This window comes from Uranotaenia lowii, chromosome 2, assembly GCF_029784155.1.
Source record: "Uranotaenia lowii strain MFRU-FL chromosome 2, ASM2978415v1, whole genome shotgun sequence".
Lineage (NCBI taxonomy): Eukaryota > Metazoa > Arthropoda > Insecta > Diptera > Culicidae > Uranotaenia > Uranotaenia lowii.
The window spans coordinates 136,191,786-136,218,462 of record NC_073692.1 but is presented as its reverse complement, the minus strand read 5'-3'; the positions used below and the strand labels follow the sequence as shown (position 1 = coordinate 136,218,462).

The window sequence follows — 26,677 nt, the reverse complement described above, 5'->3', positions numbered from 1 at the left end:
ATTACTGGGATCCCGCTTAATAATTATTCTACTAGGGCTACTAGAATTCTAGTAGCAGTTCTAGTAGAATTCTAGTAGAATTTCTGCCTGCAGCCAGGTAGAAAATGGCCCAACCAATTCTACTTGGAATGAATTTCGCGATCCAGAATGACAGTTTAAATGAACGGCGACCATGTGTGCATGTGTGAGTGAACGGAAGGCCACGTGTACATGTGTGTGTGTGAAGGCAAAACCTGTACTACCGCCAATGCAATTTTCAAAAAAAAATTGAAATCAAAATTTCTTAAATTTAAAGACATTTGTTTATTTTCATTTTATGAACTCATCAACAGTAATCACTTTTTAACTTATAATGTAAATATATAACATTCTGCGAGCGTAGTCCCTCCGACGGCTGCACACGTAGCACCGAAAATTCCAATGAAGTTTGCCGCCTGCACCGCCTCTATTTCAATTTTTCCTACCACTGGATGGGGGGCTCCGTAAATTTCGCCAGTCGGTCCAATATCCGACGGCATCCCGAGCATCTTGGAAAGTCGACGAATGTTTAATCCGGAGCATCGTGAGCCACACATGCGGTCCTCACTGGTGACTATTTCGATCGAATGCTGAGGGCTTTTCACGGAATCCTGTACATGATAAATAAACAAAAAGGTTTTTTTTAAGTAAAAAGCCACACTGTACTGTGTTTTAATGTATCCTCTTACCTGATTTTTAAGAAATCCAAGAGAGCTGTAGCTCAGCGGCCATGCTAGCAAAAGACTAAATTTTCCATGCGTTTGCAGGAAAAAAACATGAACAAGATGAACAATCAGAAGCATGGTTCATCTTGTTTGAATAGCATACGTATGAACAACACTAAGTGTAGATGTATGCGTGACAGATTTCAATTTCAGAGTTAAAAACTCACAAATACTAAGAATTTCGACCATTGAACGGTCAGTTAACTGCCATAAATACACGTTTAAAAAAAGTCAGGTAGAATAATAATTGACTGGGATATTTCTCACTGAGAAATATTTCTGCGATTAAAATTTATGCATTGAGGATGATTGTTATGGAAGCGACATCTGGTGGTCAGAAAAAAAAAGTTTGGGCCGGGACGTAAAGGCAAACGCTTAAAGCAGAAATAATCAGAAAAAGCAAACGAAAATCGTTTGATTTTCGTATAAGTTCTATGGTCAATGTGCATTATTGACCATAGCATACAAAACAAATGCACTTTCCCTTTAATAATTCTTTTCTGCTATAGATTCCATCCTTTTCAAAGATGATTTACAAATTCGAAAAGAATGGAATCTGCATGCAGTCAAGTTGAGCGGCATTTTGCAACTGAAGAATCTAGCACGTGCTCATACCCGTTTAGTTGGGAATCAAACGCACAAATCACAAAGCGTTTGTTTGAACAAAATAATATTTCGGTTATTAAATTTTATGCATTGGATCATTACACGCCAAGAAATTATTCGGGTGCATAAATTTAAATAACTGGAATTGTTATTTTTTAATATTTCTGGATATTAATGTCAGTCAAATGTCAGAGTAATTAAAACATAATATTTTTAATATTTTTTAAATTTCTGAGTGTAAGTTCTACCAAAGGTGTGGTTTATGAACCCGATACAAAGGACTGGGACGATAGTGACCTTCTAGCAGAACTCAAGCGGGAAGGTGTTACAGCTATTAAGCGGATAACAATCAAGGACAAGCAAACTGGAGCTATTAAAACACGCCGCTACTTATACTTACTTTCAAAGGAACCAAAAGACCGGATCACATCCTTTTCGGCATGCTGCGCATTTAAGTCCGCACTTACTATCCCTCCGTATTACAGTGCCGCAGCTGCGCTGCCTACGGTCACACTCGTAAGCACTGTTCGAGCGACGCGGTGTGCTTTAAGTGTTCCCAAAAACACTCTCTGGAAAAAGAACAAGTTTGCCCGAATCCAGCCTACTGCTACCACTGTGAAGGAGCCCACTCACCGATCAGCAAGAGCTGTCCGGTCTTCCGAAAGGAGGAAGCAGTGGTTAAACTCAAGGTTGACAGGAATATTACGTTCCGTGAAGCTCGAGGGGAAGTCGAAAGGACCAGTTCTCAAAACACATACTTGAGCCAAGTTCAAAACCGACTCGCTGAACATTCTGATAAGGACAGAGAGATCCAATTGCTACACAAGGAAGTTGAGAAGCTTCGAGACCAGCTAAAAGATTTCGCACTCCTCAAATCCCAGCTGGAAGCACTACAAACTGTTCACCACGCTGCACTCAAAATTAACCAACCGAATGGAAGCCAAACTAACGCAAGACTGGCTAGCGAGAAAACGGTATCTCCTTTGAAGACAAGAATCTCCCGAATAGACTCTGGAAAAAGAACTTCTACAACCAGCCAAGCCTCACAGGTCACTCCTTTAAACGAAAACGCCGCAAAACACCCTGATCGAAGCATCAGCCGAAAACGAAATTTGCCAATCTCCCCTACAACCAAACACGACAAAATTTCCAAAAACATCCACCAAAATCATCCCACTGTAAACACCCGCTCGCAGAGGTCTTATGAACATCCCTCAAACGACGACGATGACTCCGACGACTGACCACACTATACCAAGAACAGACCCCAGCCCGTTAATCACAACAACCAACACTATGGTAAGCGACCACAGCAACGACATAGGTACCCGAATACGGAACGATAGACCTTCCAGCCAAAACACGTACTCGAAAAGCAGGCATCCAGCAATCAGGCACTACCCCGTGTCAGCGTTGGCAGGAAATACATCAGCTACATCACATAACGATCTTCATACTGCAACCGCTGACACGGGGAACATGCCTTTCACGGCAAGTATCCTTCAAGTAACTCCCCAAGCATCAAACCCAGCCGATTCTCATCCCACAGATAACACCACTCCCCAATACGTGGCCTTGCATCTACAAGGCACTCCTCCTTGCGACTCGACATTGAGTCCTCCTCGAGAGCGAAACCGAAATTGTTTTTCGTCAGGCCCAAGCAGGAATCCAGCAAACAAGCATCTCCCTGTGTCAGCCTTAACCGCTCATCCACTGCCATCAACGTTAGACCAAATTTCGGTGACAGCTGACACAGGGGAGCTGCCTTCTCTGGCAAGTATATCATCATGTCGTAACAGTTCGTTGAACTCAGCCGATCGTCTTTCCATAGATTTAGCGGAACCGGAAGCACCCGGTGATTGTGTCTTAGCTATCCAGTGGAACATCAGAGGCCTGAGATCACATCGGAATGAATTACAGCTCCTGATTTCTAAATTTCAGCCCTCCGCTATATGTTTGCAAGAAACTAATGCAGGCTCTCATAACATGACATCCAATTTCATCGGTCGCAACTACATTCTCTTATTAGGAGCATGCTCAACGCACAGCAGGCAAGGCGCAGCCCTGGCCATCAAATCAGGAATACCCTTTCAACGACTACCTGTCAATACTGACATTCAGGCTTTTTTTTTTTAGTTGGTAACCACAGGTGGTAAATCCCGGTTTACGGATTGTATTCCAAGGCACGGCGAGCCACCGCGTCCCCCCAGTTTGCTACTCTGGGTCCATGGGTACAATGGGAAGACTCATGATATACTCCGTGTATACCCCCTACTCCCTAAACTCCACCTGGGGCCGCAGACCTGGTTCCCACCTCGAACTGTTTGGTACACTATGCTTCAATAGTGGGAGGTCTATTCGCGCTAACGCGCTCAAAGGCAATACTCATTAACGAGACCACTTTCAGCAAAACCTCTCATCCTCACGACTCGACGCCTGAACTCTCCTCTAACGACTTGAGAACCGACATCTCCTCGCAATGACTCGAGATTCCCACACAAACCTCTCCTCTTCGCGACTTGAGGCCTGATCTCTCCTCTAACGACTTGAGATCCGACCCCTCCTCGCATCGACTCGAGGTTTACCTCTCCTCTGCACGATTCAAGGCCCGATCTCTCCTCTAACGACTTGAAATCTGACCTCTCCTCGTAATGACTCGAGGTGACCACTTGTACCCCTCCTCTTGTTGGTAAGGGGCCTGATCCCTCCTCTTACGACTCGGGACCCGACCTCTTATCATAAAGACTCGGGGTTTACCACACAAACCTCTCCGCCTGAAGGTTTGAGGCCTGACCTCTCCTCTTCCGACTCGAAGCCCGACCTCTTATCTTCAGGGTTCGAAGTTTGCCACCTTGCCCGTCGTGTGCCAGATCGAGAGCAGCTTATCCTAGACTCGCGCCTGTCACGGCACACGCGCGGGACTTAACGCAACGACTCGGATGATTCCCGACGAAGACGTCATCCTACACCGACTCGAATGGCTCGCCCGGCGTCGAGAGCCACTCTACCCGTGGGTATTCCCCGAACGTGGAATAACCCTTTCCCAACGATTTCCACTGCGAAGAAGGTCAAGTCTTATCCCCGCAGCTTCTGTCGTTGAGAACCGCTCTACTCGGATACTCCCCGAAGGTGGAGCATCCTACACACGAACGCGGCGCACCCACGGCATCCGCTACGCAGAAGGTATTGTCTTATCTTTGTAACTTCAAACCGTGGGGTCGGACGCACTCTACTCGACAGCCCCCCGTCGATGGGGTCAGTCTACTCCGACCGTTGTCCGGTCTTCTTTATCCCCCTTTGGTTGGCAACCCTAGGATTTTTGGCCCGCGGATTTTCCTGCCCGTTGTGTGCCAGATCGAGAGCAGCTTATCCTAGACTCGCGCCTGTCACGGCACACATTCGGGACTTGGAACGCTACGACTCGGATGTTTCCCGACGGTGACGACATCCTACACCGACTCGAGAGGCTCGCCCGGCGTCGAGAGCCTCTCTACCCGTGGGTATCCCCCGACAGTGGTTAACCCTCTTCCCTCGAGATCCGCTACGAGGAAGGTATAGTCTTATCCCCGCAGTTTCCCTCTTAGGAAGCGGCACAACTCGGATACCCCCCGACATTGAGGTATCCTACACACGTTCGCGGCGCACCCCTGACCTCCGCTACGCAGAAGATGATGCCTTATCTTTGTAGCTTCGATCAGGGGATCGGACGCACACTACTCAGATGCTCCCCGCCGATGGAGTCATCCTACACCGTTCGCGGACTGCCGTTGGTTCCAGCTCCTCTGCAGGGCAGTCATGATCCGGGTGAACCCATCGCTGACCGCATGCCAAGTGTTGGAATCCGCACACATCCTCTGTACAACGTTATCTGCTGTCGTGTCAGGCCCACAGGCGGCAAATATGGAAGTACGTACCGCCGCAAACCTCGGACAGACAAACACCACATGTTCGGGTGTCTCCTCTTCGTCTCCACAATCTGGGCAATATGGCGAAGCCACATGTCCAAACCGGTAGTGGTACTTCATGAAGCATCCATGACCAGTCAGGAATTGCGTCATATAGAAGTCCACTTCACCGTGCCTTCTTCCGATCCAGCTCCCGATGTGCGGGATCAGACGATGGGTCCACCTTCCTCTCGTTGAGCTGTCCCACAGCTGCTGCCAGTTGGACATCGAGTCCTCATTGGCGAGATCTCGAACGTTGGGCGTGTCTCTGTTGTCGTAGCAATAGACATCCTCCTCTAGCAAAACCGAGATGGGCATAACACCCGCTACCACACAGGCGGCTTCGGACGACATGGTCCGGTATCCGCTGATAACCCGCAGGTTCATCAGCCGCTGAACGCTGCTCAGTCGCTGCAGGTTACAGCTTCCTCCCAGGGCCTGCCTCCAGGCCGCTGCTCCGTACCGCAAGATCGAAGTGGTCACACTTGCAATGATCCGCCTTTTGCTGCTTTGGATAGCCGAGGAGTTCGGCATCATTCGTGTGAGTGCGGCCGTGGCCATTGCCGCTCTCTTGCACACGTGATCGACATGGCTCGTGAAGCTGAGCCTGTCGTCAATCATCACCCCTAGGTACTTAATTGCGCGTTTAGACACGATGTTGCACGGTCCAACGGCAATGGTACCTGTTTGGGGTGATTTCAGGTTGGTGATAAGCACCATCTCGGTTTTGTGGTGGGCTAGACGCAGGCACTTGGAGTGCATCCAGCGTTCCACTTCCTGGATAGCTACCGTGGCCAGTAGCTCAACCTCCGCTGTTGAGGAGCCCCTCGCCAAGAGGACTACATCATCTGCAAATCCTACGAGTTCGGCTCCCGATGGGAGGCTCGTTCGTAGGAGTTCGTCGTAAGTGATGTTCCACAGAACTGGGCCGAGTATTGACCCCTGTGGAACACCCGCCGAAACCTCTTGTGTTCGCAAACCCTCGCCGGTCATATACTGCAGTTGGCGATTGTGGAAGTAACTTTCCACAAGCCTATACAGATATGCCGGGATCCTCATTTGGATGAGCGACGACGCAATCGCTGTCCAACTGACACTGTTGAAGGCGTTTTTCACATCCAGAGTGACAACCGCGCAAAAGCGGAGCCCTCTCCTCTTGGTCAGCCTGGCTCTGTCCGCTACCTCGATGACCGAGCGGATGGCATCTACGGTGCTGCGACCTCGACGGAAACCAAACTGTTTCCCCGAGAGTCCGCCCTCACTTTCCGTGTATCTCTGAAGTCGGTTCTGAATCACCTTCTCCAGGACCTTACCCGCTGTATCCAGTAGACAGATCGGCCGATATGCCGATGGGTCTCCTGGGCGCTTACCCGGCTTTGGCAGAAGAACAAGTTTCTGCCGTTTCCACGTGTCAGGAAACACCCGTTCCGTCACGTATCGCTGCAACGATGTTCGGAACATATCGGGGAATTCCCTGATCGCGGCCTTCACCGCGACGTTCGGAATGCCATCCGGTCCGGGGGCCTTCCTCGGTTGGAGAAACTTGGCGATCTCGCGAAGTTCTTCCACCGTTATCCTCTCTTCGGCGCTGGTGTCCCAGTCATACGGGACTGTTGGCCAGCGGGTAACATCGTGCTGTGGGAACAGCTCATTGATGATGACTCTCAGTTTATCGGGGCACGTTTCAGGTGGTGCACCCCCACTTTTAGTTCTGCCCATGACTATCCGATAGGCATCACCCCATGGACAGTCGTTGGCGTCACGGCATAACTGTTTGAAACGTGCCCTCTTGCTTGCGTTGATGGCCCTGCGGAGGGCCGATCTCGCGCTTGTGAAGAGTGGCCTACGCTCCGTTCGCTCTTCTTGGGTCCTTGCGTTCTGCATCCTGCGCCTTGCCCTATGGCAGTCGGCACGCAGACCCGCAATTTCCTCCGTCCACCAGTAGACGGGTGGCCTAGTGCTTTTATGCTTGGCCCTTCTCGGCATCGCAGCATCGCAAGCGCGAGCTAGAACCCTCGTCAGTTCTTCCGCGGACAGGTTGTCCAGGTTCCTCTCCCAGTGCAACGCTTCGACAAAGACGTTCTGGTCGAACTGCGTTGTCTTCCAGAGGCGTTCTCCTGTACGAGACTCGCGTCTACCTGTCCGCGTACTTGAGCCTAGCCGATAGCGAATCGCGAAGTGATCGCTATTCGTGTAGGCCTCGCTCACCATCCAATCGCTTACCAACCCCGGGCTACCGAAGGTGACATCTATGGTTGACTCGCTCCCGTTCCAACCTTGGTAGGTACTGGTATTCCCTACGTTGGCCAGATCCACATTAAGCCTCGCCAGGGCTTCTAAAAGAATTTGACCTCTGGGGTTAGTTAGGCGGCTACCCCATTCATCGGCCCATGCGTTAAAGTCGCCAGCAATAACGATGGGGCTTTTCCCCATTAGCACATCCACCATCTTGTCAACCATAGTGCCAAACCTCTCCAAGGACCATCTTGGGGGAGCATAGCAGCTACAGAAGTAGATCCCGTTAACTTTGGCCACCACCATGCCTTCGTTTTCCGTCGCCACAACTTCTTGTATGGGGAAACTACCTGTAACCCATATCGCGGCCAGTTTGGCATCATCAGTCGCCCAATTAATGCCATTCGCAGCTCTGCGATATGGGTCTGCCACTAGCGCGATGTCCAACTTTTCCTCAACTGTCATCTGCCGCAACAGCTGGTGTGCTGTGTAGCAGTGGTTGAGGTTAAGTTGGACGACCTCTATGCTCTTGGCGCCCGGGGTGGTACCGCCTGCGCCTTTGTGTAGGCGGGGCACCTAGGGTTGCCAACAGCGTGGTCTCCAGCGCAGACAGGGCATTTGGCAGGCTTTTTGCAGTTAGTCGACTTGTGGCCGGTTTCACTGCAGCGCCAGCACATGCCACTTCTGTCTGGCCCAGTGCAGTCGAACGACTTGTGACCGTTCAACAGGCACTTGAAGCACCGGTCCGGTTGCTGGGGGATGGATATCTGACAGATAGACCATCCCACCTTTAGCCGCCCACACCTAAGTGCGGCGTTTGCTGCTGCAACCGGAAGTTTGACCAGCCCAATCTGCATACCAGATTTGGGAGGGCCATTCCGCAGACGAACCGTCATCTGGTCAGAGCAGATTTTGCACTGCTCGACCAGTGCCACCCGCAGTTCGTCTTCCGTTGTGACTTCATCCAGGTTTTTGACCCGGATGGTCACCTCCTTACAGAGGGCACGCACCTCAGCCTTGTCGCCAAGAGCTTCGGCCGCCTTAGCCGTAAGGGTCCCGCTGGAGTTTCCAGCACCACGCTTCAGTTCGAGGATCATCTCGCCGGTGCGTGTCCGACGGATCCTCCGAACTTTCTCGCCTAAATCGGCGAGATCTTCGTTCGTACGCATCTGTCGCAAGACATCTGCGTACGTGCCCTCAGGTGCTTTGACGACAATCGCCTCGCCCCTCTCCCTGACGCGACGTTTGCGTCGTTGGGGTTGGGGTTTGCCTTTTCCCGTCTCCGTACCTTTGGGCCTTCCCCTTTTGCGCGATACCGTCCGCCATCCGGTATTTGCGCTCGTCGGCTCATCTGCCTTTTCGGCAGGGCCTTCCGCCCGCTTGGAAGCGCTGGCCGCAGGATCCTGCCGGACAGACGGATCCTCCGCTCTTTTCTTAGGGTCACCGGGTCTGAGTTCCCCGGGAGACCCTCTCTTACGTTTGCTGTTGCCAGCAAACGCAAGGCTGCCCTCTGTTTGGGCAAAGGCATTGACCTTCTTTGGGCGGATGGTGTCCGCCCTCAGAGGGGTCTCTGCCGGCCCTCGCTCTTTTGGTCTGGCGGCCTCGGGCTCCGCAAGCCGTTCCACCACAGCTTTGTTGGCTGCGATGAAGAGCTGCATCACCCTGGCTAGCTTCTCGCGTATTTCCTTGTGGATGTTGGACTTCCCCTTCACACATTCCACAAGGTCAGCGATGCCAGCCATGGCCGTGACCAACTCTACTGGAGCTCCCGGATCTTGGAGTTCCGGGGAGCTCAGTAGGTCTTCCAGCGCTTCTTGTACTTGTTCGTACGGGTCCGCTCGCTCATCGCACGGTGTTTCCACCGACGTTGCCGTCGGGTCCACCGGTTTGGCAGATTGCCTAACCGGTGAACGCCTAAGGCTACTCCCGCCGAACGGATTCGGGCTTTCGCCTTTATCCGTTCCGTCCCTTTTTGTTTTATTTGGATTTTTGCTCATTTTGAATCCCACGAGTAGCTAGGTAACAGACGGTCCACTGCGCCAGTGACCTGCTTAGCGCAGCAAGGACTGGGATACTGTGGGGTGTGTCCCGGTGCCCCACAGGCAACCGTTAGAGACTGGCGTGACTTAACGACCCGCCAGCCTTCCAGGTACATCGGCACGGTTAGCTTCACACCTTCACCAATGGAGTCGGTTTCCGATAGAAATTCCATTGTCGTAATCCAAATTCGTTAGCGAGGGTCTTCATAAGGGGGGGGGGGGGGGTGTAGTTCTCTCGGCCGTACATCTGCATAAAGCAGACACGTTTCCACTCTGCACCACGGGGAGGTGGAACTACGTCGCAGAGCCTGACATTCAGGCTGTTGCGATTCGTATGTACTCACCTATAGAAATGACCCTCGTCTCTGTTTACCTACCTTCTAGCGGCAGTGATGCTGTTAATAAACTAGACACATTACTCACCTCACTGCCAAAACCGCTGATGGTTCTAGGAGATGTGAATGCTCATCACGCTGCATGGGGCAGCCACATCACAAGAAGATCCACTCCGGCAGTAAACAGAGGAAACCAACTACTAGAACTATCTGTAGACCATGGGCTTGTGGTTATGAATGACGGTTCACACACACGCATCGACTCAGCAACAGGCAAAACGCAAGCAATGGATGTCTCCCTTTGCTCAGCAACCTTATCGCCCAAGTTCACTTGGAACATTCTTGAAGACACCTCTGACAGCGACCACCTCCCAATAATTATAAAAAGCTTCGGTAACAGCAACGAGCCATTGCGGCATCGGAAATGGCTTTACAACCAAGCCGACTGGGAAGTTTTTGGGAGATTGACTGACGACAACCTGATACCTGAAGAAATACTCACAGCTGACGAGTTTACAGAAAGACTAATCGAAGCGGCAGAAAAAACAATCCCTAGAACCAGCAGGGCTAGAAGCGCCCATGCGGTAAAAAAGTAGGGCAAAATAGTTACTTTGAAGTGAAATTAGGGTAAAATTAGTGACCAGATCAAGACGAAAACTAACTAAAAAAATGACATTGAAAACTAAAACAAAACGCTTTAAAGACAATTCTGATAATTGAAAAACGTTTTTTAAAAGGCTCTTGGCCTCACTTGTAGAAAAGCTAAATTTTGGACAAAAGAAGAACATTTTTAATGAGCTTAGATAACTTAAGAATAGCGACCGCAGAATCCTAAAGTTCTAAAGAAACGATGGGAGGATGATCATGCAACATAATCGAATCATGTGACATAATCCGATCATGCAACATAATCGGACCATGTGACATAATCCGGTCATGCAACATAATCGGACCATGTGACATAAATCGACCATGTGACATAATCGGATCATGCAACATAATCGGACCATGTGACATAATCCGACCATGCAACATAATCGAACCATGTGACATAAGCCGACTATGCAGCATAATCGGACCATGTTACATAATTTGATTATGCAACATTATTCGACTATGTGACAGAATTTGACAAACAACGCCACTTGCGATGACCTGTAGGATCCTCTGGACGCCTCCGCCGCTGGCTGTCTACACTGCTGCCCGTCATCGCTGCTTACCATCAACGCTGCTCACTGGTCCACGGTTGCCACTGAACTACTGCAAATCGATATCTGAGTCGGATTACCACTGGTGGGCTCCACACTCAGATCGAAGCGCAGCAAACGTCTGCTCAGTTCGACGGCAAACAGAGGAAGAACCCGAGTCGACCAAAGAGCCCTTTGTTTTATACCTTTCGTAGGTAGGGAAAAACAAAACCCATCAAAGCAGGCGTTGGTGATGACGTCATAATCCTTTAGATAGGATGTCTTTGAAAGAGGCGTTTTTCGTGACGCGAGATCCGTTCGCTAATTTCAATTTGCCCCCCTATAGTGTTGCCGTAAGACGTAATTCTACATCAAAAAATATTCATAAATGATTTAACACGACAATTTATTAAAAAAAAAATAACAGATCCAAGAAACACCTCAGAAATATTGTATCCATCCAAGAAACACATATTGGAATATTGTAGAAAATATATCAGTAAATCTCTAAAAAGGTACTTAAATAACTTATTTACCAATCTTTCAAATGATTCGAAAATGTCTAGAAATAAAGGAACTTAGAAATGAAATATCTGATATTTTCGATTCAAGTGAGTCACTTTTCACAAGTTTTCCTTCCATTTGATAAAACAAAGAGCATTGAAAGCATTGAATGTTTCCAGCCATGTGATTTAGTTCACTGTACAGATTTTGATTGATTTTTTTTAAATTAAGTTGAGAATTATTTTTAACAAATTCAAGCTTTAAAAGTCATAACACTTCAAATCTTGGTTAAACATGTTGTAATAGTGTCACTTTAGGAAATATTTTTTCTTAACACGAATGCCAAAACTTTGGTAAAATGTCACAAATTAACAAAAAAACTAAATATATTTAGGCGAAAAACTATTTTTGTTTAAATTACAATTGTCATCCATATAATGTTTAAGTGTAAGCGATATATCAAGGCAAAATAAAACAATAATCTTCCTTACTGAATCTGAGCCATTCTCTCAATTTAGGTCGTGTGAATTCCCACAGGACTCGAAAGGAAAAAAAAGGATCCCATCAAACAAATAATAAACTAATAACCTAATAATAAAATAATGAATAGATACATACCACTTGTCGTGAAACAATATATGTTTTTAATAATGAGTAGAAAAGGTTTAAAAAAATAAGCTCAGTTGTAAGGAAATTATATGCGAAATAGTGACTTTAGGGACCAAATTTCAAAAAAAGTAACTTTTGAGTGACCAGCCTGAAAAAAGTGACAATGTTACTAAAAAGTGACCAACTTCTAGCCCTGAACCAGTGGAAGGCCGGGGAAAAAAACAGTTGTCTGGTGGAGTCCAGACATTGAATTGGCTGTCAAAAAGCGACGCAAAACGCTCCGATCATTAAGAAGATTAGACGAAAACCTGAAGCACTAGCCCAGTTTCATGAGGCTAGATCAATCTGTCGTAAAATGATACACAACGCGAAACAAAGGTCATGGGAGGAACTCATAGACAGTATCAATCCGGAAACCCCATCCTCTGAAGTGTGGAACCGTGTCAACCGTCTGCAAGGCAAGCGGAACACTTCCAACATCATCCTTCATCTGACATCTGGAGCGACCAGCGATGGTTCTACTATCTGTAACGCGCTAGCAGATGAGTACGAGAAACGGTTCTCGAAATCTAGCTGTCCAAAAAGGCTTCAAAATCAAACGTTTACGACAACTGACCAGCCGTTTCTGGAGGAAAACTACAACAAAGACTTCTCGCTGCGTGAGCTATTATGGGCATTAGAACGACGTGGAGGTAGTTCTACTGGCCAGGACAACGTCGGTTATCCTCTGCTACAAAAAATGTCGGAATCAGCCAAACTCGCACTCCTGCAGCTCTACAACCGGATTTGGACATCCGGAGAATTCCCACCATCTTGGCGCCATGGCATCGTCATCCCAATTCCGAAGCCCGACGGTAATCGCAGCTCACCAGATGGTTACAGACCCATAACGCTTTTAAGCTGCATGGGGAAGATGTTTGAGCGCATGATCAATCGACGCCTTATCACTGTACTAGAAGACACACACCGACTGGACCACCGCCAACATGCTTTTCGCGCGGGTCATGGAGTTGACTCGCATCTTGCACAACTCGAGACCCTCATCAAGATAAACGAATCGGAACACTTAGAACTAATCTCTCTCGACATTTCTAAAGCGTTTGACACGACAAACAGGGTTCACATTCTGAATACCTTAAGACAATGGAATGTTAAAGGCCGTTTGCTTAATATTCTGTGTAGTTATCTTGAGAACAGAACCTTTCAAGTATCTGCTAATGGAGCGCTGTCGAGCCCACGAATTGCGGAAAATGGTGTTCCCCAAGGATCGACCCTATCCGTTATGTTGATTCTAGTTGCCATGCAACCACTTTTTGAAGTCATCCCTGGGAACGTTGAAGTCCTTCTTTATGCTGACGATGTTCTTTTGATTGCTAAGGGAGAAAACAGGGCGATGATTCGCCAACAGCTGAGAGCAGCTGTCAATGCTGTCATCAAATGGACAAAAACTGTAGGTTTCACGATTTCGGCTCCTAAGTCCAAGTTAATGCATGTATGCGAAATAAAACTAAATAGAGAGCCCATACTACAAGTGAGAAAAATGCGAATCTTGGGGGTGCTCCTAGACTCAAAAATGCTGTTCCGTCAACACTTTTCAACGGTCAAGCAAAGTTGCTCCAGCCGCGTAAGACTTTTAAAAATACTCGGAAGCAAGCTCAAAAGAAGTCACCGCAAAACCCTTCTTCAGGTTGGCAACGCATTGATAACGTCCAAACTAATGTACGGAGTTGGAATCGTTAGCTGCAACATGAATCTCATGGACGAGATGCTTTCACCCATTTATAACGAAGTAGTTAGGTTGTCATCTGGCGCTTTCCGTTCGAGCCCTGTTGAATCTCTATTAGCAGAGTCTGGCTGTCTACCGTTTCGGCTGTTGTTGATCCAAAGATTAACTCAAATAGGAATCCGAATTGTTGAGAAAGATATTGATCGATGCTCATCAATTATCGAGAGATCCAGGCGCATCTTCCAACTAGTCACCAACGCAACTGTGCCTAACATCTGTCCAGTCACAAGGCTAACAGATCGCTCATGGTTTTATGCGCCTCCGAAAATTGACTACACGTTGAGAAACACTTTAAAAGCCGGCAGTAATCGCACAATCGTGCTTCCCAAATTCCATGAATTCATTGCAAAATATTCGGGACACATACAGTGCTATACACATGGTTCCAAGAACGCGAACGAAACCGGAGCAGGAGTCTACATACCGCCAAGGAAAATAAGCTGTGCACTACCAGGCGAATGTAGTATTTTCTCAGCAGAAGCATTCGCACTAAATGTCGCTGTCCAAGAAACCAACAGGAATGACCGTTTTCTGATCTTCACCGATTCTGCCAGCTGTTTGGATGCACTTTTGAAAGGTAATTCTCGACATCCATGGATTCAGGCTCTTGAGAATCAAACACGCGGTCGCAATATTACTTTTACGTGGGTACCAGGACACCCCGGAATACCTGGCAACGAAGAAGCGGACAAATGTGCAAATATGGCACGCAACCAACCAATACTCGATACAAACTCAAGAGTTCCAGCTCAAGACGCTATACGATCTATAAAAAATAGTACTTGGATATCATGGGAATACCGATGGCACTCGAATCAATCCTTCCTAAGACAAAATAAATACACGCCAAACAAGTATAAAGACCGGAAGTGCCCCTCAGACCAGCGTGTCCTTACGAGACTTCGTAGGGCACACCAGGCTCACTCACTCACACTTGTTTGACAAAAGTCCTGCACCGATTTGTCAATTCTGTTGTGTACAAATCACAGTTCAACACATCTTAACTGATTGCTACGGATGAGATTTTTTTCCCCCTCCGTGGACAAGGGTGGACATTTCGCAAACCCCTACCCCCTCCCCGGATGTCCATGTGGACAGATTTGAAATTGTTTTTTTATTATTCTTATTTGAAAGTTAGAAAACAATACTTTTTGCCTTTTTGTTATTGAAATGGCTGATGTTAAAAAAACCAATAATTATTTCCTGATATAAAATAATTTTAAAAATTTTAAATTTCTAAGTTATCATATTTATCACTTGTTTTCAGGTGGCTACTAATTGTTTGAACTTTACAATTTTAAGATTTTAATTTCAACATCCTAATATTTATCCACTTTTAAAAAATATCTTGGAAGTAAGTATGTCCACGTGGACATGACCAAAACCCCTACCCTCCTCTCCATGGACAAGCGTGGACATTTCCATACACCCCCCCCCCCCCTCCCCCCTCATCCTAAGTTGTCCATGTGTATGTGAACGGCCCCTAACAGGTTTTGTTAATTACAGGTGATTTATTTTTTAATATCAACACATATTTTCGAGCGAATGAGCGAGACAAAATCAAAGAATTTGAAATTATAATGAGGAATCTAGTGTCTCCAACACAGACGTCGAAGAGGAATTACCTTATAAGGGTGTTCCACGATGAAATTGCTACACTATGAAATTTCTCTAACTTTTTAACCGTTGGGTAGAATTTAATGAAAATTTGAGTGCATTTAGTTTCTAGTGCATTGTTTACATCCTGCAAGTTTAAGGGTCCTGTGATCAAAACTCGCGGAAATGGAGTCGAAAGAACAGCTCGTGCGTGATGAAATCTTACGCATTCATCACAAGAACAAGAATCTTCCGCATCGTTCCATCGCTAAAACGTTGGGAATCGCCTATTCCACGGCGGTGTCACGAGTGATTAAGCGATTCGAGCAACGATTGACCACCGGTCGGAAGCCCAGAAGTGAAGGAAAAGGATTCCGTACAATACTTAAAATCACAACCGCGTAGTTGGGGCCTTCAACCGAAACCCGCACGCCTCCGTTCGGGGTGTGGCTCAGAAGCTGCACCTAAGCCGAAGTTTTGTCCAGAAGGTCAAAACTAAGGCTAAGCTTCGAACGTTCAAGGTACAAAAGGCCCCTAATAGCGACGAGAAGCAGAACAAGTCCACCAAAACCCGTGCCAAGAAGTTGTACCTCAACATGCTGACGTAAGTTGAATGCTGCATCATGGACGACGAAACATATGTGAAGGCCGACTTCAAACAGATCTCCGGCTACCTGTTTTTCACGGCCAAGGATAAGTTCAGCGTTCCACCTTTTTAAACCTTCTGTCCACCTTCTTAAACGACGTACGGTAGTGAAGCTAGTCGAGGAACTGAAGAAAGTATGGTATACATGCAAAACAAAATGATTGATTCACAGGTTGTGCAGAATCTTATGGCCTGGGGAGGACAAGACGGACTCAATAGTACGCAATATATCCTTTTGATATCTGATTACCAAATGGCCTTTCTGGAGAAAAGAAGCGCTGCGGACTAAATTTCCAAGATGACAGATGACTGTGAAATTGCAAACCTAAATATACTTGACACAGTGGATTTTAACCAGGCATTTGATAGATTGGACACCAGAAAAACAGAGGATATTCTGAAGGATCTCGGAGCCCCGGAAGCGCTTGTTAGTAAGTCAAGAATCAGTAGAAATAGTAAGGGAAAAGAGCTGAGACGTCATCTAAAAACAAAAGAATAGCCCCCTTTAAAATTTATCATCATGCATTGTCGAGTTTAACTCAATTCCTGCCAGGTGTAACTGCCTCAAGCTCATGATATAAAAAATCTTTCCATCCTAGACTATGCAAATGACCAATATTAAAGGACTAAAAGTAAATTACAGAAGGAAAAAAATCCTGTTGAGAGGCTCATTCAACACAAACAACGTCGAGTCGAAACGAATAACGAAATTCGGGAAGTTCGGTAAGCACAATCACCCAATACCTGGAGAGCTACATGACCTCAAGCCTAACCAGAGGAGCAACCACGTGTTATAAAATCCTACAAAGCTTTCTGTAAAATTTGAAGCTTTCTAGGAGATCACCCGTTGGATTAGAAAAGAACAAAAAGGCCTTATCACTGACTCTTAACTCCAATTGTCTCATACGGTCTGGAAGTGTTAACATAAATCAAACGCAACAGAGACGCACTCGAGGACAAGGACTGTTTGGCTAACCCTCAGAAAACCTATCCATGGAAGAGGTGTAGAGAAGATAACGAGAATAAATAAACCATAAATAATAAAATTGAATAAGTTTATCGGTCTTATCCGTGGGAAGTGATGTCCTTTTTAGTAAAAACAGCTTAAAAATTATGAAATTTAATAGACGGATAGAAAGTTAGATGGAATGAAAGATAGTGATAATGAGCGGGTAGAATGTATCAAAAGCATTATCATCACATACCGAATTTTTGTTCGGCACGGGCCAACTTCTAATGTGTAGTGGTAGATGCAACTCTATCTGTATCTATACCACTTCATAGTAGTTGGCCCGTGCCGAACAAAAATTTGGTATGTGATGATAATGTTTCTGATAAATTCTTAACGCTAATTTTCGCCATCTTTCATTTCTTCTAACTTTCTATTTGTCTTTAAAATTTCATGATTTTAAGCTGTTCTTACTAAAAAGGACATTACTTTTCACCGATAAGGTCGATAAATTAAGTAACAAACGTGAATTACAGTGATTAATCTCTTCATAAAAGTAAAATTGAAGTTTATTGAAATTAAAAAAAAAACATAATCAAAAGCTTTATTTTTTTTAAACTTATGTTTTGAGCACTGTTTAATACTTAAATTTTTATAAGGATTTGATATTCCGCTTTGCCTTTAGAGATTTTGATTTGGAAGTCCTCCAATTTAACAAATATTTTATTTAAAAAAAACCGTGTTTCAATTTCAAATTCCATATTTTCCCTGTCAGGGTCTGTCCAATGTTCAACTGTGTCCATCGACCTTCGAGGAGAACCTGGACAAAACGCGGTACTCGTTCGCGGATTACGTGGCCGAGACGGCTTACCACAAGGTGCTGGAGGTGTACCGGCGGCTGTCCGGCGAATCGACGATTGATCCCTCCCTGAGGCCGGACATCGTAATCGGTGCCGATACGATGGTCACCATGGATGGGAAAATGTACGGCAAACCGAAAACGCCAGAAGTCGCATTCCAGATGCTCAGTGAGTGCGTATCATCTCATCTGTCTAGTTTGAGCTTGTTGTAATCTTTTTTTTTTGCTGGTTTGCTTTCTTGCCATTGCAGATTGATGGGCCGGCAGCATATCGTCTACACCGGAGTGGTCATCAAATATCACGACCGGGAGGTAAAGTTTACGGAAGCTTGTAAGGTGAACTTCGGCAAGGCAACGGCCGAACAGATTCAGGCATACGTCGATACCGGAGAACCACTGTAAGTGCTGTTGACTGGTGCTTGAATTCTTGCATCGTTGGGGTAGGATTTTGGATTTGGAAAATTCACTAGATGGATTGATGTTATTCGGTGGAATGGTTCATTTTTATATATAGTTTTAAAATCTTAAAGTGCTTAGTATTAACAAATTATTGTTAACAAATTCATCTTACCCACTTTATGCTCTATTCATTATTAACTTTTAAGACATTTAACAACAAATAACCAAAAGTCACCATAAAACATAGGCCCTTCTGCGCCGCGCTAGAGGTGACGATAGTCACCGAAGTCAGTCGATTCCAGAAGTCACTTTAGGTGAGAAATGTCATTTCGGATGAACTTTGGGAATGAACCTCTGTCACTTCACTTACACCGACTATCGGTATAAAGTGACTAGCCATGAAGCCATTATAGACGTTCAGGGCTATAAGGGTTGCTAGAGTACCGGAAAACCCGGGAGAAAGTTTGGAATTTCATCACCTGACCAAGAAAACGGGAATTTCAGCTTTCCAGAAATTTTAGATTTTGAGTTATAGGATTTCTGAAAAAAATTTCAAAACTCCTGAAATTTCTAAAATTTAGTATCGATTCATACATACTACATGCCTACATGGCCGTAGTAAAGGGAGGTGTGTGGGTTTGGGAGTTTAAAGACACTGAATAATGTCATTCGAAAGAGTCAACTATGTTTCAGAACAAGGAAATGAAACTTGAAAGTTCTAAGCCACTTCCATACAATTACTTTCGATTCCTTTTTATTGGAGTAAGCATCCTGTAAAGTTGAACCATACATAATGAGCCGAACAGATGGTATTTCGCCAATACGCCAACAATGAAATATTATTGACATTACAAACGACACGATATCAACAAAGCTCATGCCACGCACGACCGTCAATTTTTTTTTTTATTTAAAAAAAAAATACCGTTGAATAAATGGTCTCCTTATCTTACTAGGCAAGACAGTCGAATTTCGTGCCGAAACAATACATTAAATGCAGAAGCCGGCGAATAACAATACAAAGCTACACAACTCTAGTTCTCATTATCCAGTTCTAACATCAATTTTTCTTCTCTTCCAATATGAGCTTTAATATATAACGGATTTACGTTTAGAAAATTCTAAACGATCAAAAACTCTTGTAGTAAATCAACATCTCAAGTGAACGAATACGACGCCAAATGGACTGGATGAATTACAATGACGGCACAGTGCTAATAAGAAAAACGAGAGCCGACGGCCACTGTCTCTTTTCACCATTATTGAAGCAATTTTACAAATCTAAAATAAATTACATACAGGAGCAAAGAGACCAGTTTCAAGCTTCGTTACTAGATATAGTACTGGAAATGGACTACCTGGGCAATGATATGGATAGAAGAATGGAGCGTTTCCTTGACAAATAAAAAAAAAGCACGGTTAAGAAACTATAACAGTATCAGCACAGCCGATGAAGAGGAGAATTGATGTCTATTTCGAAAACGGATCCATCGTATACTTCAATAGAGAGGCAGTAAGAAACGGTGTTATTAGGATCGCATATAGAAACATCGGGAGAAACACAAGAAACCACTTCGAAAGTATAGTGCTAAGAACTAATAACAATTCACAAATCTCACACGAGGTCGATGCGTTTCATAGAATAAGACCTCCCTTGCGTTAGGTCAGTTCCAACCAACTTTACAAACCCCAGCCAGAGCAATAACGCGGATGCCAGGAGATGACTCAACCGAAAGAGATTCGTTCCGGTTCTAATCATGGAACTGTAGAGGACGCAGCGACACAAATAAACTTGAAATAATGGATAGGTTGTTCAAAAAAAAAAAAAATTAGAACTCATAGGACTTCAAGAAATCTGGATAGGACAATGTTCCCTGAAATCCAAGCACTACATCTCGTACAACGCGAATAAGGACAGCACCCAGGACCGAATTCGTGGAGAAACAAGACATTCTCGAACATGGACACTTCCGTAAAATCTCAGACAACAACTTGCAAACATGGCACATGGCAAACATTTTTGTAAAGAAAGTCACTTTTGTATCAACATATATTCGAACAAGCGAATCGGGTGGAAACAAAAAACTTGGAATAATAACCAGGCACCTACTGTCTCCATCACAAGCATCCAAAGAGAGCAACTAATAATAGTAGAGGACATGAATGCCCACGTAGGTAAACTAGACAGGAACCTTTGATGGGAAACCAATTACTACACGGTAGAAGCAATGCGAACGGACAAGGACTGAAGCGAATGATCCACGGGCTAAAAGCTAAAGATTACTTAACATTCAGCCGCTCCAAATCGATGCTGAGCACCTGGAGCAATAGAAAGTCACAATCCCAACTAGATCACATCCTAATGTCAAACATAGAAGGAACGAAGATTCCAAAAATAATAGCCTTCTATCATCATGCACTAAAGAGTGATCACAAATTAGTAGATTGTACATTGATAAAGGGAAAAGAATCAGAAGGACGAAAAAAAGAACTCAGTTAGCAGAAATCCAAACACAACCAAATAGGAAAAAGTATAACTTGGAATTTCTTAAAATAGAAGAAGAAAGGGTGAAATTCCAAATTATTTTCAACGCAAGAGATAAATGATGACCAAGATATAGATGCCAGTTGGAAAAGAATAAGAACATCAATATTGCATGCAGCTGACAGAACTCTAAGTGACCCAGGATTGCATATGACGCCTAGAAGGAAGCAAGCGAGTCGCAACTATGAGACGGCATCAGGAATCGATACAAGATAAGAAAAACCCGATTCTGTTGAAAACGCAAATACAGCCAAACAAGCGAAGAAATTAGCATACGAGCAACATTTCAACGAAAAGGTAAAAAAAATCAATGCAATAGAACCCGAAAGCGGGCTGAAGACAAAAACATTTAGATTTATTCGAAGTCATAAACGGATGAGGCAATCTAAAAATCGGAAGTTTATAAACATACAAAAATGAGTCGAAAAATTAAAAGAGGATGTGTTAGACATCACAATAAGTCAAAGTACCACTCAAGCATCAGTTAATTGGGAAGAGGCAGGACCGATTCCAACACTGGGAGAAATCGGAAAAATTGTGCAAGAGTCGCGAAATAATGGGTTGACAAATTTAACTCAGAATTTCTGAAATACGGCCCAGAGGAAGGCTGGAACTGTACAAATCCCGATCCCGAAAATCAACCACCCAAAAATGTACACGATTACAGGAGAATAACGCTGAGTTCAATAGCCTACAAAATGTATGTGAAGATATTGGAAAATCGTTTCAAAGAAAAAATATCCCTTCTACCCGAATATTAAATGGCGTTAAGGAAAAAAGAAGCGCACCTGATCAGATATTCGTTCTGAGAAGAATTCTGAACGAAAGATGGCAGAAAGGATTCCATACAACTCTTGCTTCGATGGACCTAAAACAGGCTGTGTAATGTTCTCAGGAAGCCCCCTAAGCGCTCGTAAGGGGGATAAAAACAGCAGGCCTATTCGAAAGAACATTACTCCAGTAGTGGTACGGGCAACGAACGGGTTCGTCACTCAAAAACACAGGGGTAAAAAAAGGTTGTCCCCAAAACCCGATGATTTGCATAATCATGCTCCGCCATGCTTCGTTAAGTATGTGGGATACGGAAGGATGTATTGGTGTATCAGCATATTCTTCCACAGCCGGGTAAGGTATCTAGTTCAGTAGTGACACGACAGCCTACCAGGTAGGCCGCAATGTGAGGCCCGGCGCGGTGGGTGATCTCTGGTGGTTAGCCAGCCTGCACATTTGGCGACCGACAGGACTTAGGCGTTTAATGTGCCCCGATCTAAAAACAAAGAAATGTACTGCAGAGATCACCAGGAAGAATATCCGTTAAAGCTTGCGTGGAACGAAAAAGACCAGTGTTGCTAGAATCATATATCTTGTGATTATTCGTTATATCAAATATTTTTTGAAACGATGTTTCGGAACTTAAGATGGAGTTTGAGAGACCCAAAAAGGCGAGTTTAAAGACCGCCTTAAGATTGCGTGTTGAGAGGACCGCACTGAAAGAAAACCAGTGTGTAGAGAGGACAGCTGTGAAAAAGGCGAGTTGAGAGGACAGCCTTAAGATTTCGTGTTGTGAGGCCCGCACTGAAAGAAAAATAGCGTGCTAAGAAGACAGCTGTTGCAAAAGACGAGTTGAGAGAACATCCTTGAGATTGCGTGATGAGAGGAGCGCAATGAAAAAACAGCGTGTTGAGAGGACAGCTGTGACAAACGATGAGTTGTTATAACCAGTTATAATTTTAGTAATTTACATTTCACATAATTTACTCATTCTACCACATTTTTATAAACCACATTTTTATAACAATAGATTTCAAGTTTGATGAAAATTATTTCATCGTGAATCGTTTATCACATTTGTTTACCTTTTTGGTTGATTTTTTTAAAAATAATTTCACGTGTTTTGAGGTTTATAATGAAAAAAAGCAATTAAGCGAGTTATAAAATAATGCTGAAACTGGAATGGATGGTAATAAATTAATTCAGCTTTATTTCAAGTTTCGTTAAAAAAAAGAATAAAACTGAAATGTTGAGCGAGTCGTAAGGACAGCTTGACCTTGTTCACAATTTCAAGCGAGTTGAGAGGACAGCCGGAACATACCGATAAAGAATTCAGCTTGAAATTCAAAAGCGAGTTTAGAAGACAGCCTGAACATATCGATAGACATTTTAAGCCAGTTGAGAGAACAGCTCAAAGATGAAAAGGCGAGTTGAGAAAACAGCCTTAACATATCGATAAAATTTTTAGGCCAGTTGAGAGGGCAGCTTGAAATTGAAAGACGAGTTAAGAGGACAGCCTGAACATATCGATGGAAATTTCAAGCGAGTAGAGAGGACAGCTTTAAATTGAAAGACAAGTTGAGAGGACAAACTGAAAATATCGATTGGAATTTAAGCGAGTTGAGAGAACGGCTTAAAATTGAACAGGCGAGTTGAGATATCGCCTGAACATATCGATTCAAATTTCTAGCGAGTTGAGAGGACAGCCTGAACATATCGATAGAAATTTTAAGCCAGTTGAGAGGACAGCTTGAAATTGAAAGACGAGTTGAGAGGACAACCTGAACATATCGACTGAAATTTCAAGCGAATTGAGAGAACAGCTTAAACTGAAAAGGCGAGTTGAAAGAACAGCCTTAATATATCGATAAAAATTTCAAGCGAGTTGAGAGGACAGCTTGAGAATGAAGAAGCGAATTTGGAGGACAGCCTGAACATATCGATAGAAATTTTAAGCCAGTTGAGCGGACAGCTCGAAATTGCAAGACAAGTATAAAGGACAACCTGAACATATCGATTGAAATTTCAAGCCAGGTGAGAGGACAGCTTGAAATTGAAAGACGAGTTGAGAGGACAAACTGAACATATCGGTTGAAATTCGAAGCGAGTTGAGAGAACGTCTTAAAATTGAAAAGGCGAGTTAAGAGAACAGCCTGAACATATCGATACAAATTTCTAGCGAGTTGCGATTACAGCCTAAACATACCGATAGAAATTTTAAGCCAGTTGAGAGGACAGCTCGAAATTGATTAACGAATTGAGAGAACAGTCTGAACAAATCGATAAAAATTTCAAGCGAATTCAATGAATAGCTTGAAATTGATAAGGCGAATTAAGAGAACAGCCTGATCATATCTATAAAAATATCAAGCGAGTTGAAAGGACAGCTTTAAAAAAAAGGTGAGTTGAGAGGACAGCCTGAACATATCGATAAACATTTCAAGCGAGTTGAGAGAACAGCTTTAAAAAAAAGGTGAGTTGAGAGGACAGTCTGAACATATCGATAAAAATTTCAAGCTAGTTGCGAATTCAGCCTAAACATATCAGTTCAATGGAAAGCTTGAAATTGAAAGAACAGCTCAAAATTAAAAGGCAAGTTGAGAGAACAGCCTGAACAAATCGATAAAAATTTCAAGCGAATTGAGAGAACAGCCTGAACATGTCGATTGAAATTTCAAGCGAGTTTAGAAAACAGCTTGAAAAAGAAACGGCGAGTTGAGAGAACAGCTTGAACAAATCGATAAAAATTTCAAGCGAGTTGAGAGAACAACCTGAACATGTCGATTGAAATTTCAAGCGAGTTTCGAAAACAGCTTAAAAAAGAAAAGGCGAGTGGAGAGAACAGCCTGAACATACCGTTAAAAATTTCAAACGAGTTGAGAGGACAGCTTGAAATTCAAAACCGAGTTTAGAGATCAACCTTAACATATCGATACAAATTTTAAGCCAGTTGAGAGGACAGCTTGAAATTGAAAGGCGAGTTGAGAGGACAACCTTAACATATCGATTGAGTTTTCAAGCGAGCTGAGAGAACAGCTTGAAATTGAAAAGTTTGGTTGAGAGGACTGCCTGAACATATCGATAGAAATTTTGAGCCAATTGAGAGGACAGCTTGGAATTGAAAGGCGAGTTGAGAGGACAGCCTGAACATATCGATTGAAATTTCAAGCGAGTAGAGGGACCAGCTTGAAATTGAAAAGGTGAGTTGAGAGAACAGTTTGAAATTAAGAAATTATGGGCCTTTATACATAAGATGAGTCGAGTAATTCAACTCGACTCCAGTCACTGTCGAGTCGAGCAAAATGTCGTATTACGGTAGTCGAGTGAAACAGCTGAGTCACGAACCTCCAAGCACTCGACTCAGCCGAGCTACTCGACTGAAATTCGCCTCGACTCGACTACTGTAATACCAAAATGGCTCACTCGAGTAAAATGACTCGTGACTCGTCTTATGTAATAGGGCCCTATGTCGAGGGGGCAGCTTTGGTATTTCATCAAATAATCAACCGGGTAAGAGAGACCCCTTGAGATAAAAGAGAACATTGAAAGGAGTCAAGACGATAACCTGAAATTTAAGTTAAAAAAAATGTTTGTCGAGTGGAAGGTATGAAGATTAATAGAATAAAAAGTGTAAAATAAAAAAAAAGTCAATCGAGTTGCGAGGACAGTATGAGATAAGAGTAAACAGAGATGAAAATCGAAGGAATGCTAGGATTAATTATGTTTAATTCAGAATTGAAAATACAGCTTAAAAATGAGAAAAAGGCACATCGAGAGAATAGCCCAACATTTCACTGATTTGAACCAAGCGGGTTATGTGGAAAGTTTCAAATTAAAAATGAATTACAAGGTGAGTTGAGAATACAACTTAAAATTCTACAGCGAGTTAGATAAAAGATATGTAAGAGAGAAAAATAATATCTTTGATAATTCCAGTATCAATCAGAATAACTCACCAAATGTTGTTTTCTGTTCATGAGTTCGAATTCAGAAAAAAGTGAAACAAACCAGAGAGGAGTCAACCCAAGTAACATTTTAAGTTTTATTGCAGGCTACTAGATAAACATTTGGTTTTATGAGGGGCTTGAGAAGTCTAATAAAACTATCGGTGGTGTTTGGGAATGCTTCAAATGCGCCTATAGAAAAATAAAATTGCGCCAAATATGAAATTAACCCAGTTCTGTATTTTTAACTTTTGAAAATGTAAACCATATTTTGTGCTTAGATTTTGAACCTGTCCAGTCTCTGGCTTGGACTCGAAAACCTTCCGAAGCATGAATGAAAATATGTTTGTGGTTTTTTTTCTCTCGTCTCTCTTTTCTCGGTTTTTGTCACCGGATCGGCACCGCAACGCAACCATGATGGGCGTTCATCTTCATCAACCCGGAACACCAGTGACAAGGCCGGTGGCTACGGAATTCAAGGAATCGGTGGAACGTTTGTGGAGAAAATCGAAGGCGATTACTTCACCGTGGTCGGACTGCCTCTATATCGGATATCGGCTGAGCTGTGCAAAATGTTCGACTATCGGGTGGAGGAAAATTGAGCCAGGGCCTCTTTCTGGTGAAAAATGACAGTGGAGATGGTGTGAGCTTAGTTTTCCTGCTCGAAATACATTCAAATACGTCAGTTCCTGAAACATGAGTTATGCTTGTCGATGACATTCCTTTGCGTGAAATTTGGTATGTTGATAATTTTTCTTACCTAATTCCAATTAAATTAGCAAAAAATAATCATGAAAAGAAAATTTGTGTTAAAAAGTGTTCAAATCCCAAAAAAACAATTCAGAAATATGTTGCCTTCGAATCCAAAAAGTGTTTTAAAAGAAGTTTTCAAATCTGATGTTAGTTTTATACTTTCCAAAAAAATTTAATACAGGATTAAAAATTCAGAATATTCGGATAAATCAACTCCAACTTAGATA

At 44.0% G+C, this 26,677-nt stretch overlaps 1 protein-coding gene across 1 annotated transcript in view; it reads left to right on the top strand.

Annotated features, from left to right (window-relative positions):
* The window catches only part of LOC129744603 (dTTP/UTP pyrophosphatase-like), a 28,649-nt gene extending 2,272 nt beyond the window's left edge, over nt 1-26,377 (top strand). The window contains exons 2-4 of the mRNA XM_055737218.1: nt 17,955-18,211; nt 18,290-18,436; nt 26,149-26,377. Coding sequence (XP_055593193.1) covers nt 17,955-18,211; nt 18,290-18,436; nt 26,149-26,299 — 555 coding nt within the window. The 3' untranslated portion in view covers nt 26,300-26,377. The remainder of the gene's footprint in view (nt 1-17,954; nt 18,212-18,289; nt 18,437-26,148) is intronic.
* The last annotated feature ends 300 nt before the right edge of the window (nt 26,378-26,677 follow it).